This window comes from Gekko japonicus, unplaced genomic scaffold (assembly GCF_001447785.1).
Source record: "Gekko japonicus isolate JY-2015 unplaced genomic scaffold, Gekko_japonicus_V1.1 scaffold135, whole genome shotgun sequence".
Lineage (NCBI taxonomy): Eukaryota > Metazoa > Chordata > Lepidosauria > Squamata > Gekkonidae > Gekko > Gekko japonicus.
In genome coordinates this window covers 1,525,019-1,543,488 of record NW_015175359.1, presented here as the reverse complement: position 1 = coordinate 1,543,488, position 18,470 = coordinate 1,525,019, and the positions used below count along the sequence as shown (strand labels likewise).

General features: G+C 42.3%; 1 protein-coding gene across 2 annotated transcripts in view; it reads right to left on the bottom strand.

The window, feature by feature from the left end:
- CIT (citron rho-interacting serine/threonine kinase) overlaps nucleotides 1-18,470 on the bottom strand; it is a 144,577-nt gene that overhangs the window by 78,939 nt on the left and 47,168 nt on the right. The window contains exons 10-17 of one of the 2 annotated variants that reach the window (XM_015425327.1): nucleotides 14,892-14,994; nucleotides 13,919-14,062; nucleotides 12,977-13,096; nucleotides 12,536-12,706; nucleotides 11,743-11,796; nucleotides 7,984-8,037; nucleotides 5,717-5,857; nucleotides 5,353-5,478 (exon numbers count right to left, since the gene is read on the bottom strand). In XM_015425327.1, coding sequence (XP_015280813.1) covers nucleotides 5,353-5,478; nucleotides 5,717-5,857; nucleotides 7,984-8,037; nucleotides 11,743-11,796; nucleotides 12,536-12,706; nucleotides 12,977-13,096; nucleotides 13,919-14,062; nucleotides 14,892-14,994 — 913 coding nt within the window. The remainder of the gene's footprint in view (nucleotides 1-5,352; nucleotides 5,479-5,716; nucleotides 5,858-7,983; nucleotides 8,038-11,742; nucleotides 11,797-12,535; nucleotides 12,707-12,976; nucleotides 13,097-13,918; nucleotides 14,063-14,891; nucleotides 14,995-18,470) is intronic. The other variant, XM_015425328.1, reaches the window with a different exon arrangement.

Sequence of the window (18,470 nt, the reverse complement as noted above, 5' to 3'; positions counted from 1 at the left end):
TCCAATACTAACACTAACACTATTTTACTTTCCTAACTAGATAAACAGTCCGAAGAAGAGAGAGAGACCCGAAGGCCCAAAAAGTTACCGACCGAGGCGGAGAAGGTCCTACCAGCGCAGCGGTCAGAAGAGAATGGACGGGATCCTTGTGCCCCTCCCCTAGTCATGCACACTGGAGCCCGGCATGTGACTGTGGAGCGGGCGCGAAAATCCCTTTTGCTTTCCATTATACCGATTGGGGTCGGCGCAGGCGCACTATATCCCAAAGGTGTGATGCACAGAGACCACGAAGAAGATTGTAACATTTTTCTCTGCTTCTCCAGTTTATCTTCAGAGTTCCCCCCACACCAGCTTAGGCTGAGAAAGAATGTCTGGCCCAAGGTCATCCAGGAAGCTTACATGGCAGAACCAGGATTTTAACCTAGGTCTTGCAGATCCTAGTCCGAAACTCTAACCCGTACACCACACTGGCTCTCCTAAGAATGGAAAAGCTTCTAAACAATGTAAAAGCAGCCATGCTGAACCAAGTAAATGGTCCACCTAGTTCAGCAAACTGTTTCAGTGGCCAGCCAGATGCCCCAGGATGCCTACACTCATCTTAATCTCTCTGCAATTCCACTGTGTCACACACCAAACTCCCCCCCCCCATCAAAACCACCGCACAAAGGGCCTCTTAGGGCTAAACAGAACTGGGATTTGCTTGATGAACAGTGACTGTTTCCTCACATACTATAGGAATCTGCATGGTTGTGTCTGTATTATTAATAGAATTCTGCTCTTGGCATAGAATCCTGAGCTATCCATTTTATACCACTTTATAGGCAGAAGGAAACATTTTGCAGTCTGCATAATTGCCAATCTTTCTTTTCATAGATTCCATTGCACAGGAACTCTTCAAGCTATTTGAAGAATACCATCCCTCTTGCATGCTAAGCACTATAGGCTCACACTCTGTACTGCTCACCATATTTCATCCAAGCCTTTAAGAAACAACACAGCCAAACCAAGACCAACTACACAGGAAGACAACAGGACAGTCTCAGCATATATCAGTTCTCCCAGTCACAGGCTGAAGACCATAAGCCAACTTCAGCACAAGCTTGTCCTCTCCACTATAAATGATATATATCCATATTTGTGAGAGGAAGGCCCACAGAGAGGATCTTCAATAAGTATGAATATTGCACCAGAGTCCACCCAATAGAAACTAGGCCATCTTTTGTCAGAATTTGGGAGTACAGTGACAAACTCCATCCCTGGTGACACAGGATCCAAGTGAATGGCCACCATACAGCTATGAAGGATAACAATGAAAAGTGAGGTCTAAGCCATCCCTCAGGGAACTTAGGACTCACACAGCATCTTGTTCAAATCAGGCCTCAAACAAATCATGTGCAGGAAGAATATCTCAGTATCCCCCCCCCCTACTTTTTATTTTAAAAATAACAGCCTTGTAGAATTTGAAATATTCCTATGTCAATTTAGATTGCTCTGCCAAACCACAGCTTGTTTTGGAAACTTGGCTGGGTTATAATGGAACTTAATTTTGATAACCAGAAATTGCTATCTCCTGCACCATGTTCTCAGCACGAACTGAATAGAATGAAGATAATTCCCTATGTTATGAGGCAGCACTGAAGCTGATTTGTCTGACTCACTGGCTCATTAAGGAAAATAGGCGTTTCCTTTGCCTGTTGACCAGGCCACATCCCACCACCCCCTTTCAAATGTCTTAGATGTGGTTTCAAATCAACAAAGGATATAAACAAGTTCCTTCCCAAACTATCTAATACAGTATGCCAGCATTTTCATGGCAGATCTGGAACAGCATTTTCTGAACCTCTCCTTTACTTGAGATTCACTGATTAGATTTTCATTGTCTGGGCCCATAGCAAAGAAGCACTCGAAAGATTTCACCAGGATTTCAACAACTTCCACTACATGATCAATCTAACTATGAATTACTCTACACAACAAATAAACTTCCTGGACACCACAATATAGATACACAAGGGACATATAAGTACCACATTATACCAGAAACTGAGAGATCGGCAAACATATCTACATGCCTCCAGTTACCACATCAAGCAATCCATTGTCTACAGCCAAGCCCTGCACTATAGTCGCATCTGCTCCAGCTCCTCAGAGATACTCACTTGAAGGATCTACAGCAGGTATTTTTGCAACTACAATATTCTCCTGATATGGTAGTAAGGATGGTCAGAAAGGCCAGAATGATACCCAGGGACAGCTTTCTACAAGACAAGCCCAAAGAAAATGACAATAGAACAACACTGGTGGTCACATATACCTCACAACTCAAGCCAATTCAATGTATTATCAACGACCTACAACCCATGCTGGATAGTGACACTTCCCTCACAAAGGCAATGGGGGGCTTACCTTTCCTTTCTTACAGACAGCCTGCGAACCTAAGACAACTTCTTATTCGCAATGTTTAACTACTTGACAATAACATGGACTTTGGTCCCTGCAACGAAGCAAGAGGCCAACTTTGCTCTCATATAGATCCTAGTAACACCATCACTGGACCCAGCAACATCAGCCACAGCACCTCAGGTTCATACTCCTGCTCATCCTCTAATGGGATTTATGCCATCATGTGTCAGCAATGCCCTGCCACTCTCTACATTGGACAAACAGGCCAGTCCCTACAACAAAGAATAAATGGACATAAGCATGACAATTAGAAAGCACAACCTTCAAAAACCAGTGGGAGAACATTTTAATGTTCCAGGACATTCAGTTGCTGACCTAAGGGTTCTCTTACAAAGGAATTTCAAAGAAATATTAGAGACTGCTGAATTGCTACTGATAGTGACGTTCAAGACAATGCATCCTCCTGGACTGACTTGAGACCTAGATTTCCTGTCTCATTACCAATGCCAATTTCTCCATGTCTACTACCCTTCTGCATATCACACCTAACCCAATCACACCTGCTATTGTCATTCAACTGCTATCATCATTTGTCTGCTATAGCTACTCTATACTCTAAAGCAGGTTCTATTCCTTTCTAGCCCCAATCCACAGTCAATCTTAGCAGTTGAGAGTGACAAATGTTTAGCAGAACGATATACTAATACAGTGGTACTCATTCTGCTCTTCACAGAGAATCACATTTGCTTGCATTCCTGACACCTTAGGGAGGCTTGCAGCTTATCTGTTCCTCTGACAGCAGATGTTTCAAGATGGGAACCCCTAACAACCACAAGACCCACCAGGCAAGGGTCTTGCCCACTTTCCTGAAACATGGGGCATGTGGCACACAGGAGAACAGTACTCAGAAACATCATAGGTGGCAAATGTATGGTATGTTGATGCAACTGAAAATGCAGGATGAAATACTTAAAGAATGTATGGCTAGATGGATGCAAAATGTGGGTCATCACAGACCTGTCACAGTGGACTAAATCTGTTGCATTCAAAGAAAACCTATATAAAATGTTTTAGAGATGGCATCTAACTAGATTTTATAAAAATGTGAGTAATATATGTTGGAAATGTATTAACTGTATTGGGTCATACTATCATATGTGGTGGACATGTAAAAAGGTTCATAAATTCTGGATTGAAGTGCATACTTTCTTACAGTCAGTCTTGAATATCACAATACCTTTTAAGCCAGAAATATTTTTGTTAAATTGTTTACCAGATGAGTTAGACAAGTATCATAGATACTTTATTTTACATGTTATAACAGCTGCCAGAATCTTATTTGCAATGGCATGGAGGACACTGAAGATTCCAACACTACATTAGTTGATATTGAAGATTATGGAATGTGCTGAAATCGACAAGTTGACAAACATATTAAAAGAAAAAATGGAAGAAGAATTTATGAGACCCTGGAGGACGTTTTATGACTGGTTAAAACGCAAGTTCTGAGAAAACAAGATTAAGTGAAAAATAATAATGATAGATGAAATAGTTGTGAAATTGTAATGATAAAATATGCATTTGTTGTTGTTCAGTCGCACAGTCGAGTCCGACTCTTTGCGACCCACGAATACTAAACTGGAATTTTGTATATTTCTATACTTTTCTTTCCTCCCCTCTTTTCCTTGTATAAACTAATAAAATTCTTTCAAGAAAAAAGAAAAAAGAAACATCATGGGTGGGGGAGTTGTGGTTCTCAAGCCACCGAGTATCACTACCCTAACAGAAACAAACGAGATGTCCATGTAGAGGTGTCTGCTCATACCCCAGGGTCTTCAGATGCCCTTGTTCTCCCAAGCTCAAAAAATAGATACTCATTCCTCATTTCTCTGCTTGGCTACTAAATAAATTATTGTAAAGCCAAGAAAGAATTTCCATCTATATTTCAGAAAATATGCATGGGAGAAAACAGATCTCTAACAAATATCTTTGGGGAAGAGTTAAGATGACTAATTGTGTCCTTCTCCAACACAGAAGATGCAGCAGACTTTGGAACACAGAAACGATTGCCAAGACTTCCCAAGCTGGCCTCTGCAGATTTTATTGTCACAAAACTCAAACACATGATGGGTAAGGAGTTTACGAAACATGCTTTGTTTAATTTGAAAAGCTTCTGTTGAAGCAACTGGAATTTTAATCTCTCTAGCATGGTAAGCAGTACCAGAATAACACATTTGAATGATGTAGCAGGAAGGGTTCCCACCAAAGGCATCCTAGGCTGTAAAGGAATCCTGTTCTGGCATGCTAGTTTTCTAATTACAAGGAACTTATTTTATAGGGAGAATATTTTATATGGAGAATGATTCAGTCATGTGAACACCAACTTGCAGTTTGAAGTGGTATAGCCAAGACATGGGTTGGCCACTTTGGTGAGGTTTGACTAAACTGCAAGTGATAAAAATGATCTGGGGTTTGTATAATAATAACACAGATCTCTGATTGTGTGTCAGCCAGAGAGAGCAAGGGAGGATGGCCTCTGGTGCTTCTTTGGCAGCACCAGCTGTGAGTTACTCATACAAGAACATCCAAAGCCTGAATACTAATACAGGCTTTCATGCATATGTGATTTGTTTTCAACCACTACTGAGAAGGAAGGGAGGTTGAACACTTCCTCCATGGTAGCAACTGAGTCATCTACATCTGTACAAAGAACTAAAACACCCTGCATGGTCAAGTCCCAAAATCCAAGTACGCAGGTACCTGTATGAAGTACCTCTGTCAGTTTTCACCTCTTTCCAGTTGTAAACATTCAGCATATGAAGTAATTTCAGACAAATGGTTTTTGTATTTAACACTTCCCACCATGTCTTATGGAGTCAATGCCTGCTGCCACCACCGCACTCCAATCTTGGAGCCTACAATTTATTTATTTTTTAGATCACTACCCACCAGAATTTTATCTGCCATCTGCTGGATCTGTTGAGATTTAGTCTGGATATCTTCCTTCAGTCGGTTCTCTCTGCGTTCTACAGTCTCTAAACGCTTCACTTGGTTCTCCAGAGAATGGCGCCTTTCCTGCCCAACAAACAGGAAAGTATAATTGAGGATAACCAGGTCAGGATGTTCACATAGTGGTCACAGTGCAGACACTCAAAAATCCTTCCCAGATTACACAACTCTGTTGAATTCTGATAAGCAAAGTTTTTGAGTACAGGCCTCTAAAGAAGAGCCTTTGTAGTCAAACATAAAAGGATTGTTTCATTTAACACAAGTTAGGTTATTCAATTGTCCTTAAAGTTAACATTTCGCTAACCTCAGCTTCAAGCAATTTCTTTTTCATGCTTTCATTAGAGTCTTCTCGATTCTGCAGTTTCTCCAGCTCCTTCTCTGCTCTCTCTTTTGCTTGACGTATATTCTGAAGGAGCTCAGTTGCCTCCGAACTGGCTTTCATAGCCTTAAATAAAGAACAGAGTAACAGTCAATGCCATCATGCACGTTTAAGATGTTAATAAGCTATTCTAGTAATAATTCTATGAAAGGTTTTTAATTCTGCACATCACTAACAGGGAACTTGCTATTACGTAAAAACATCAATGTTCAACACACTGCTCCATGTTGTACTACATATTTTAACCATGTGCCATAACATCACTGCTTTGTACTACTCCAAACAGCTGTTCAAGCACTGAACTCACCTTAATTACTTACAAACACTTGGGTCACAACTTTAGGAGCTTAAAGGAGAGCTTGCTCAACTGCAGGGCAGGTAAGCAAATGTTGACTTACCTTACAACAGACCCTCACTTGTTATGCTCACTGTGGTTTGTGGTGACTGCCACTAATCCAGTTTGCTTGGGACTAAGACACCAGCAGCCATCATGAACAGCGGAAGCAGTACAGCATGAATTTGGAGGGAGGGAAGGGAGAAGAGATGGCTGATTTGGGGGCTCTTTTGTGTATCTTGGTGGACCGTGGCCTAGAGACCATGTCTCAAATGACACATGACAAGCCTTTTATTGATTGATCTCAATAGGAAGTAGTTCCATGGCTAACATACAACTTTAATGTTCCTTTTTCAGATTAATAAATTCCAAAGGAACAACTCATAGCAAACTTTCTACAGCAAATGGGAAACAGCCATCCTGGAGAGATCACATAAACTTCCAGCTGGACATGAAGCAAGCAGCCCTCAGTGGGCAGAAATAAGCCTCTTCACATTTTTTTGCTGATTAATGTGAGAGGTGTTGTTACTCCTCTCCTCCCAGATTAATGAGCTCCTGCCCTCTAATCCTACCACAGACTATTACTAATGCACTGCTCAACATATGCACAGCAGGCAAAGGACTATCAGGACAAAGGATTACTCATTGGTAAGTAATTAAGACTAAAGTATTGTAACTAGGCATAAAGGTCTCTTTGTCATTTCTGAGATTATATTTTCCAGTTCTGCAGACATATTTTTTCATGAAATGACACTGCATTTTTATCTGTGTATAGCAGGAAGCAACAATAGCAATTCATAATTTCACCTCTATTAGTTGTAGAAGGTGCAAAACAAAGCATACATTTAGTTTGTTTGGCTAGTTGACTGCTGTATTTACTGTATGTTTTATTGTTGATTTAATTTTAATTTTTTGTATTATATTAAGTATTTATAAAATACCTTGATCCTGGGAAGGACCAAACCCAAAATATTTCAGGCCAATTAAAATGTAAGCTACAGTTTTACTTTCCAGTTAGCAAGATGTGATTCTCTGTTTCCAAATAAGATGAGATGAGTGCTGAGGTCCTTTCTGAATCTCATGGAAAATCTAGCCCTTAAGAACAATATTTTGGTTTCTACAAGAGCTTACATCAATATACATAAGAAATGTTACTGCAAAGGTGCTCAGAGAGGTTATCTACAAGGTCAGTGTCAAGGTAAGATGGCCAGGTTCCCCCTGCCTGAATCCCAACACACTTTCCATCACAATAGCACTTTGCAAGTTTCTTGAAGTCCAAATTTAGTATTTCATTATTGCTAAGCCCAGACCAACGTTGTTCATGTTTAGGGACTGGAACTAAGGGGTTTCACAACACACAGTTCTAGAATAAACACACACCATTAACCACAAGTTATAATTTGGCACCCACCCCATTCATGAAAACTACATCCAAATTTAGCCGCCACAATCTGTTGCTGCCTCAAGATTCAATATATTTTTGCAAAGTGCAGCCCTCAGTGCTGAAAAGCCCACACCTGTGCAGTATGCCTGATCTGGTCTTTTAAAATTAAATTTCTATTGAATATTCCAATTCTGGCTCTGCTTCATTTTTAAAAATAAACATGGATGACATGTTGTGAAGAGGAGAAAGCACTGAGATCATCACGATTTCAGATTCCAGCCCCCCACCCTTCTCTCTTTCCTATCCACAGTACTATGACTAATTCTGTTTTGGAACATGAAACACAGTTCCTCCCTCCTCTGCATTACGACTTGCAGGAAAGTCTAAGGAGATATATTTATGCAATTTATACATCTCTAACTTTTAACCCCAAAATAAAACAGATTTTCATAACCATTCAGAACCAAACTTTACCTTTGTCAGCTTCTCTTGTAGCTCCTGGATTTTGACCTGTTGCTCTGCATTGATCTACAGCAGGAATTAATGGAAGGGAAGAAATGGGAATTGTAGATTTAATTTGACGTCTCTTCCCAGTGAAGGTTTCTTCCATTTCCATGTCAGCCTAAGCAGCCCTCCATTCTCTCACACTATCTTCTAGAATTAGATCAATGTTTCCTAACCAGCACATCCTAAACCTCTGTGTTTTCTTAGAAGTAGTGAGCCCAGATTATTGTAGCTGGGCCAACAAAGTATATTACATTTCTTTTTAAGGTAAAAGGATATAGAGCATTTGTTATTTTTCTGTCAATAAAACACTGTATGATTTAATATAGGGCCCCAAGCACTTATTTACTTTATTACAAGGACTAGAGGCCTTTAAACAGTGTTCTGGGTGGCTATTTAAAATCAGTGTTTGTATTTCTGCCCTCTTCTCTGTTGTAGCTCGTTTCATTTGCCCTCTCTCCCTCCATTTTCCAGCCCCCATAAACTTCTCCCATAATTTTTCCAAGCATTCCTTTTGTCAGCATTCTTCCTTAGGCCCTTGTCTTTGACCTGCACTTCTGTAGGATCTGAGCAGCCCAGTCCATTGCAGACAGAAACTTGTATGGTTACTCCATCCTTCAATGCACTAGGGCAGCTCAGCATCTTCACTACCACCAGAATTCCTTAGTACTCTGCCATACTTGACTAGTGACCTAAGTCTGCAACTGCAGCAGATCTGTATACCACATCCCGATTCTAGAGACTAAAGTTTAGTTCAGCATGTTACTTCATGTACATCTCAATTTCTGCAGATTTAAATCAATTCAGAAAGTGACTTTTTTAACCAGGCAAAGGGGAACTTACCATGGTGTTTTTAAAAAGTTATACTACATCTATGCATCAGTGAGTACTGTCCTTTATGCAAGTCAACTCTATAGCCTTACTGCATTTGGGGGGGGGGAGAACCCAAGGGACAATGTATCTAAGAGATGCTTCAATCCCGTCCCAAGGTCAAATTCACAGTTTGGAGGCGTAGTTGGACCCCCACATCTCTTCTGGATGCACGAGTAGCATTGATAGCTTGGGGAACCATTTTATAGGCCAGCTGTGGACTATTCTAGAAAAAAGGAGGATCTCACCACAGTTTCCCATGCTTTCGTAAGCCTGGCATGAGTTTTTAATGAGTTGGGAGTTTTTTGTGCTGTCATTCTTATTGTTAATATGGTTTTATGTTGAGTCAGCTGTGGCATTTTGTAAACTGCCTTGAATGGGACAGAAAGACAGCGTATATATATTTCCTAAAGTAGATAATTAACTTGACGTGAAGAATTGTAATAGTGAGGAGGAAGGGGCAGAACTCATGCCACACAGGCCAGAACAGAGAGAGAACTCTTCCTGCCAAAACAGTGTTTTGCTGCTTGTTCACTGTAAGGCCCATAGGCATAGAGAAGGCCTTTAAAACACATCCAAACACCAATCAGTTTCAGTTTCTCACTTTCCTGATGTTAACCTGTTCCTAGGGACAGGTCCTTGTTCTTATATAGTCAGGGCTTCTGGCACTTTTAAAAGCTGCATGACTAGAAGCTTAACGGGTAAAGCTTTCCTCACCACAGCCTCTGCATTCTTGGGAATAGCTACAGCCAGTGTTCCCTCTAAGCTGAGTTAGTGTGAGCTAGCTCACAGTTTTTTAGCCTTTGGCTCACACATTTTTGTCTTGGCTCAGGGAGGAAGGCTCCAGAGCAAACTAATTTATGCAGTAGCCAAATCGCTCACTCACAACTTTAATGCCAGTAGCTCACAAAGCAGGATTCTTGCTCACAAGACTCCACAGCTTAGAGGAAACATTGGCTACAGCCATTCCATTTTTGCCGTCATGCAGCTTTTAAAGGCAAAAGGAATCCTGCCAAAAAAGAAGGCATCAACCCTATAAAACCAACTCCTGGGCTTAACGGTGCATCCTCTTCCCTCTGCATTTTAAGCTGGAAAGTGACCTGTGAATGTTCTAAACTGCTTCAGGCATTACAGAACTGTTGCCAGAAGAGCAAGCTGGGTAGGAAGTGATTTGTGTGTACCAACTAGCCATGTAATTTGGGTAATTTCAAGAGAAATCCAATCCCTGTTTTTCAACCCACTGCTTGCTATGTCCCTTTCCTCCAATAGAGGGCTAGCATATTTAAAAACAAGAAAATGGACCTGCATTTATGCCTTTAACAGCCTGAGATCCAGAAATTTAGCGATGTTGCTTTCTAGCATTGGGATTCAGAAATGTTGAGCTTAAGGAGGGAATTTCCCAAGTTGTTACTGTTTTACAAAGCCTTTTTTGCATTCGTCTGTTTCTGGTTTTACAGATGTTCTACTACAGCAGTTGTAAAGGTCTTTTTGTGTTGTGTTTTTGGGGGAGTGGGGTCATGGCGCTTTGGGGGGTTCCTGGGGGTGTTTAAAAATTGTTGTAGCAAGTTCAGAGGAAAATTTCCGGTTATGTTTTAACAACAGTTAACTACAGGTGGGGGTTTAGGTATTAAAAAGAGCATAAGGTTAGTCAGGCTTTGATTTTTCTGGTTTGATGTCGGTTCTGTGGGCTTATTGTTCTGTTTGCATTGGAGACTTTTGGCCAGTGGTTGTTCTTGTATGTTTGGCTATTGGCTTTGAATCTTTTTCCTTGTAGGAAAAAATGGAGGCTAAAAGGATGACGGAGGACCCCTTGTTCAGGGCCTGTAGAATTGTGTCCTTTGGTCCAATTCGCTTGAAACATGGGGAGTCTTCAGCAGACAGGCTGCACCATGACCCCTGCAATTATGTTGTCATTTGTTTGAAAGACAGCTACTCTGGCCACCCCCCAGCTCAAAGAAACCCCCAAACCCTTAGGGAATAATGGAACCCAAATAATTCTGGAGTCCCAGAAAAAACCCTGAAACCAGTATCAGGGGACCTGAATGTCACTATTTATGCCCTTCTCAAAATCCAAGCCCTCAAAATACCATGGGGTGTTTTGTGCACATCCTTACTGTTCATTTCCTTTCACCATATATATACACTTGGAAAACTCTAACATGCTCTCAAAGCCCCAGACTCTTTAGCCTTTCCTTGTCAGAATGGTGCTCCAACCCCCTTAATCATCCCTTCCACACTTTTTCCAGTTTTGCAGTTGGGTTTCCATGGCTTCCTGGACCGCAGCACTTCTTACTTGTCCCTTCTTTCCAGCCATCAGCACACAGACCCACTATCCTTCCAATACCATAGCCACTTGTCTCTACAGCCATCACCTTTCACTAACGTGCCTCTCTCAGCTCCTTGCCCTCTGCCCTCCACTTCCTACCCATGCCCTTTCCTCAGATTCCCATTTCTCTGTACATGGCTCCTATGACCTCTTCCTTTAGGCACTTGTCCTCTAGACTCTCTGCTCAGCATGCCCATTTTACAAAGTCTCCCTTTGAGCTTTTTACTCCTCAATTTGCCTAACTAGCCTACACAGCTTCTCCTGTCCCCAAACCCGTTTGAGGATTTTCCTGTCAATTTATGAATATATAGCACTTCCACTCACAATGTTTGAAATGTCATGAACATTCTAAGACTGGCACTTATTCTTAGCAAATAAGATGTTTGTGATTATTTCATGACACTGCATCAGCTCAGCCAACAGAATTTGCAATAAGGACCACATACGTTGCCTCTGCTTTAAAGTTAGCAATTAAACAAATTGGCCATGTTGTGGTTTCCTGCAGAAAGAGAATGACATACAGAAAACAGTACCTTCTCCAGCTTGGAATACAGCTCTCCTACTTCGGTTTTGCCTTGATCTTTAACCTTTAATATAAAGATTGAACAAAACATACAATTCAGTGATGGGACTCAAGCATGAAGTCTAAACAGTCTCTCATTTTAAAAGACGTCCCAATCTGTGTTTTCCGAATAAGCATTAAAAGAAGAGTTTTCAGTGGGTCATAGAATTGGACCCCCAGGGTCATCTAGTCATGAAGTGCTTTTTAACCGAGTGGCATTCAAAACAAATTAACAGGTTCAAAATAAAATTGCTATACTTACAAACCATCTATAAACCTTGTCAGTATATCCATAACAGAGGAAGAGGTGAAATTGACAAGAGTGGTTAGAATGAATGTGTTCCCTCTATAAAGCACATGAGCATCTGGCATAAAGGCATATGTTCTAATTAACTTGTATAGTGCTAGGAGAAAGAAATTTGTCTTTCCCCCCATAACCAGCAGGCCAAGAAATCTGCATGGCCACAAAAGGGAAATGTAGAATATTTTCCTAGAATAGAATAGAATGGCTTTGCCAGATTTATTCAGCTCTCACTTAGAAAATATATTTTGTGTGGTAGAATTCCTTATCCCATTCTGATCCATTATTTCATTAATTACTGGGGGAGGGGAGTAAATCCCACCAAAGCCACTCTTTGCAAAAAGGGCTCATGTGAAGTAAATGTACACACCATCTGTCTAATTTGTATACACGGTTGCAAAATGTGTAGAGTTGCCAAAATGAATTCCAGACCAGAGAATTCTAGACCCCTGACCTTAACTACTTTCTGGAGCCTGTTGTGACATTCTGTGGCTTTACGTTTGAAATCTTCAGCAGCCAATCGAGACTCCCTCAACTCAGACTCATAAAGATCGCTTCGTCTGCGAGCTGAAATAAGATCCTCTTCTAACTGATTCATCATCAACCTCATCTCTTCTACCTGGGCTTGATATTCCTGTAGAAAGAAAGGGTAGTTACATGGGTCAGAAAGCACAAACGAAAAAAACCCCACAGTTGTACAAGGGAAGGCATGTACATTTTTCTCATCACATTACTTTTTCCAACACAGCCTTTTGTTTTAAAAAAAAACATACACACAGAAAGCACCAAGCGTTTTTACACTGAGTGAATATCCTGGATTTATTCTGGTAATGTGAAGACCGGCAACTGCAAGCTAGGTACATCTATCACCACCAATCTGCTCCTCAGCAATAGTCATACATACCTGCTCTTTGATTTCTTGCAGCTTCCTGCTCTGTTCTCTGATATCATGAAGAAGCTGCAGTGCCTTGTCATCCTCTTGAGATACTTCCATTCGAGCCTGCTCCAGACTTCGCTTTAAACTCTGAAAAGTGCAATGTTTAATACATAGGCCACTTTGCATAAAGCTGTACCAAGGAAAATATTTTCAGTTAAGGATGAAACAAACAGCAAACTTGCAATCCATTAGAAGCTCGCAACCTTCTGCAGTCTCATTCACAACAGCAGCCAGCTCTCACCGCAGACTGCAGTTTTAAAAGCTTCCTGAAAGAAAACAACTACAAAAGTACTATCCCCCATGTACCCAATGAAGATGGACCAAAGCTCAGCAGCTGAACCCATGTTCTGTATGCACAAGATGCCAAATTTAATACTGGTCATCTCCAGCTGTATCAGAGAAAGACTTCTGCTCAAAACCTTGGAGAGGCTATAGCCAACCCACGGTAGACAGCATTGAGCTATGTAATAAACTGATGGTGTGAAACTATTTGACAGTTTATATACACATGTTAATGCTGTACTAGCAACATGGTCTATATAAATTACACACACTTATCACTGCCACAGCCAAAGTATTGCTTGTAAGTAATTGCTACCTTGCTTTTGGATTCAGTCAAGAGGAAAGCCCCAAATGTTACTATTACAAGCAAAATATTCACTGTCTTCTGCCTGCAAAGACTCAAGCTGAACTTCCTTTGCCTGCTCTGTCAGGCTGTCACCTCTACAGCTAATTAATGAATTAAAACCATGTAACAGACTTACTGAGCTTTGCAAATTAACCATCCTATTTAATTAGACAGCCGTCCTTCTTACATTCTCTCTGCCATATGCCCCACTAATAAAACCACAGAACACAAAGGTTTTAGACCAACAGCAGTGAGTAACTGCAGAACAGGTAGAGGCTCACACTGCATTCTGTGATGTAGGTAGCCAGGTCCTGTTCAAGGAGGGAGCGCTGGGTCTCGGAGGCTTTCAGTTCCACCTCCTTTTGGCTAAGTACAGCCTCCACCTCCGACACTCTGCGGTGCAAGCGCGTCATTTCCTGCTCCATCTGCAACAAACATTGAAAGGTTTAAAGTGCTTTCCAAGGTTCTATCAGCCAATAATGTCAATGTGTGACTTGGTAGGAAAAATGTCTCTGAGAGAGACCAAGTTAAAATTCTTTTAAAATTCAAATACCATTGTTTCTGCTCCTGGGAATTCACAGTTCCTTCGCAAGGAAAGGCAGTAAGTCTAAGTCACCCCATTCATTCAAGCCGCTTGTTCACAATCAGTCACTCTTCGAACCCCAGTTAGCAAAGTAGCCACAATCATTTTTTCACCTGATTTTTTTCCAGAGATGTGTCACTTTAGCTTTATCCCAAATCCATCTTGGACCAGAGGAGGGCTCTCCCCCATGTCCTTCTGATGAAGCAGAGGTCAAGTCCAGAACAGAAAGAGAAATAACTGCACACTAAGTCCCTCAAAAATCAGAGTTTTTAAAATGTATTCCCGGGAGTTCTTTTTGAGCAACAGTTAGAACATGGTCACTGTAATCAATGAAGTGGAAACAGTTACATAAAGCAGAAACTGAAGAACTAGGAAAAGAGAGACTTTGCAGGACTCAAAACAGAACCAGAGCAGCTGATGAAGAAGAAATGCCACCTGCTGGAAGCCGCCACTGTTGATGCCAGGCCAAGAAAAGATCTAGACAGAATCCAGAATTTGTGAACATTAACTGAAGTAGAGTAAGGCATGGCCTAAACTCCTCTCCATTTAACTGATGAGGAAACTGCTCCGCCGAAGCTGCGAACTCAACAGCAACATCTGGCAAGTCCTTTGGCATACACCCGTTGTCGATCCCTGGAGCAACGAAGGAGGCCGACCATGTAAATAAATACCTTGTGGCACTTATCCTGGGTATCTTGCAGGTCTTTGTTCTTAAGAAGGAATTTCTTTTCCATGGAGTTAACCTTGGCTGGAGAATTCAAGTTCAAAGCTGACCTGAAAAAACCACAAGGATGTATGAATACAGGCTTGGAAGCTACAATGAATAGTTCATTTAAGCCATCCTTTAGAACACAAGCCAGAACAAACCATGCATCCTGGTAAAGACAGGTATGTCACCATCAAAAAAGCCAAGCCAATTTGTGTCATTGTTAAGTGTAACTTAGACATCCCTTAAGAGAAAAGTTGTTAGTCTGTACAATAGCCATCAAAGAACATAGCACTTCAGTCTTCTAGACAACAATCCCTTACAATAACTATAACTTAGAAGCCAGACAAAGGAAGAGGCAAGAACAATATAAAAAAGAATCGATCAGAACAGCAGCAGGCGAATTCCTAAATATTAAGTACACTCTCAGAAAGCATCATATAAACCCAACCTTAGGACCTTTCTACCAACCTGCACACAGTGTAATAAAGCACTAGGAGAGTAAAGTGGTATGACTGTACTCAGGAAAGGAGACTTCTCCACAAGCTCATTGTGTGGCTTGGGAAAGAATCTGATACAGTTTGCAGAAGGGACAAGATCTACATTACAGAGATCTCTTAAAGTGTCTTTATTTACATCTTTACACTACACTACAGAAAAGTAGCAACCATTAATGTTTGAGATCAAAAATATTTTTGCAATACTAAAAAGTTTTCCAGATTTTACCTTTCTGCTAGAAATCTGATATAAATTAAAAGAATCATCAAATACATAAATTTCTGGAAACAAATTCCAGGCAGTTGGTTAGCCTGACAGATGTGGCCGCCTAAGCAAATGAAAGCTTATTTAGCTCTCTGCAAGACAGACACATATACATTTCCATCCTGTAGAATTTTGAAACAGTCTTTTCAGAGCTGAACTATGCATTGTAGGACACACTGAAAGTGGGCAAAGATATGCTTTTGCTTCATCCTTCCCCTACGCTTAAATGCAGTCCACCGTATAATTTTTTTAAAACCCCAAAATTCAATTACAGCACCACAAAACTATTTAACTAAGCAATTAGTGAACCACTGGTAGATCCCTGTAACAGAGAGGGATGGGCTTGCCATGTGGATAAATACCTTGTGGCAGTTTTAATTGCAAACCTTTGCTACTTGAAATGATTGCAGATACACAAAAAAGAGCAAGGAATTAGCCCAAATGCAGGGGTACACCAAAATGTTTGCCAGCTCATTACCAGCAAGTGTATTGTGTGAGAAGCCCCCAACAAAGGACTCTCCTCAGTCTTGCACAGACTTTGGAAAGCAGCAAGATGTCCTGCTGGTTTCTGAGCAACTCCAACACACAGCAATACTTCAGGGAGAGCCCCTCCCACTCTCCTGACCCTGAAGTAGGGTTGCCAGTCTCCAGGTGGTGACTGGAGATAAACAGGTTGCTTACCTGTTTACTGGTGATCTTTGAGTGGTCATCTGTGCATTCACACCCATGGGATCTACTGCGCACGCGCTGGATCGATCGGTGCGGTAGTAAGCTCTTTTAACGGATTTTCGCGCCCAGTCCCCCAGGCATACGCAGGAACCCCACCGCGCATGCCCAGAGGAGTGGGTGCGGACATCCCGCCAGTTCCTTCAAACCGCCACAAATCAACCCCTATTAAAAATGTAGAAGCTGACAGCAGCGGGGAAGGAGGGCGGGTGGTGTGAATGCGCAGATGACCACTCGAAGATCATCAGTTACATGTAAGCAACCTGTTTATCTTCGACGTGGTCTCTGTGCTTCACACCCATAGGAGATTAGCGAGCAGTGGCCTACCTGGAGGAGGGTGCTGGCAGTTCCTTTACTGCGTAGCCGAGGATAGAATGTGACGTCCCATGTTGGTATTGGTGTTCGTACGGATGTCTAGGGCGTAGTGCCTGATGAAGGTGTTAGGCATGGCCCACATAGCGGCTTTGCAAATGTCCGTCAGTGGCACTCCCTGGAGGAAGGCAGTGGAAGTCGCGACAGCCCTGATAGAATGAGCCCTGATAGGGCTAGGTAATGGCTGTTTGGCGATCAGGTAACATAGACGGATGAGACCCACAATCCACTTTGACAGGCGCTGAGCCATGATGCGAGTGCCCAGCCGTACTGATGTGTAAGAGACAAACAGTTGCGAGTCTCGTCTAGTTGGGTGTGTTCTATTGAGGTAGAACAGGAGAGCCCGCTCCACGTCCAAGGTGTGCAATAGTTTGTCCTCCGCTGATGTCAGATTAGGGAAGAAATCAGGGAGGAAGACCTCCGCCTGCAGGTGGAACTCTGACATCACCTTCGGGTACGAGGCAGACTCCGTCTGGCAGAAAGGACAGGTAAGGTGTATCGTGCCGAAAAGCCAATATTTCTCCCACTCGTCTAGCCGAGGTGACAGCAATTAAAAAGGCCATTTTCCATGCTAGAAGTTTGAGGTTGCATGTTGCCAGCGGCTCAAAGGGCTTCCTCGTGAGCTGGTGGAGAACTAGAGGAAGGTCCCAGGGAGCGACTGGAGTTTTGACAGGAGGGTAGAGATGCAATAAACCTTTTAAAAAGCGTTTTGAAATCGGATGGGAAAACAAAGTGCATCCGTCAATTGGAACATGGTAGGCCAAAAGAGCGGCCAAATAAACTCTCAACGATGAATGGGAAAGTCCCGAGTCAGCTAGGGAGAGGAGGAATTGGAAAACTCTTTCGAGACCCACTGAGGTGGCAAGGGGCGTCATCACCTAGGGAAGAACAGAACCTTCGCCATTTATAATTGTAGGACCTCCACGTAGTAGGTTTCCTGGAATTCAATAGAACATTCACTACGCGGGTGGAGAAGCCAATGACGTTATTCTCCATGCCATCAGTTTCGATTGTGGTATGTCGTGATGTAGGAGAGGGGAGTCGGAGAGGAGGAGGAGGTCCTGACTCTGAGTCGGAGGGAATTGATGGTATATCCCTTTTGATAACTCGAGGACTGTTGAAAACCATGGTTGTCTCGGCCACCATGGGGTTATTAAGATGCAGTCCGCGGCATCTGGACTACTCTCAGAAGCAGAGGTAAGGGAGGGAACAGGTAAAGACGTCCCGTGGACCAAGGGTAAAAGAGACCGTCTCTCAGAGATTGTGGGTCCCTGCCTCCTCGACTGCAGAACAGAGGACACTTTTTGTTGTTTCTGGTGGCAAAGACATCGACTTGGGGAGCTCCCCACTTGTGGAAGAGTGGGAGGAGGTATGTTGGGTTCATCCCCCACTCGTGAAGGCTGAGTCCTGCTCGACTTAGATGGCCTGCCTGCACGTTCATGTGTCCAGGAATGTGAGTGGCTACGAGGAAAATGTTGTTGGCAATGCAAAGCTCCCACAACTGGATGACAAGGTTGCAGAGGCGTAGGGAAACAGTGCCTCCCCGTCTGTTGACATAAGAAAGCGCCGTGGTGTTGTCCGTGAGGACTGTGACACATTTTCCCTTGATTAAAAGTAGGAAGCTGGTGACAACGTGTTATATAGCCAGGAGTTCTAGGAAGTTTATGTGTCGTGTGTCGCTTCC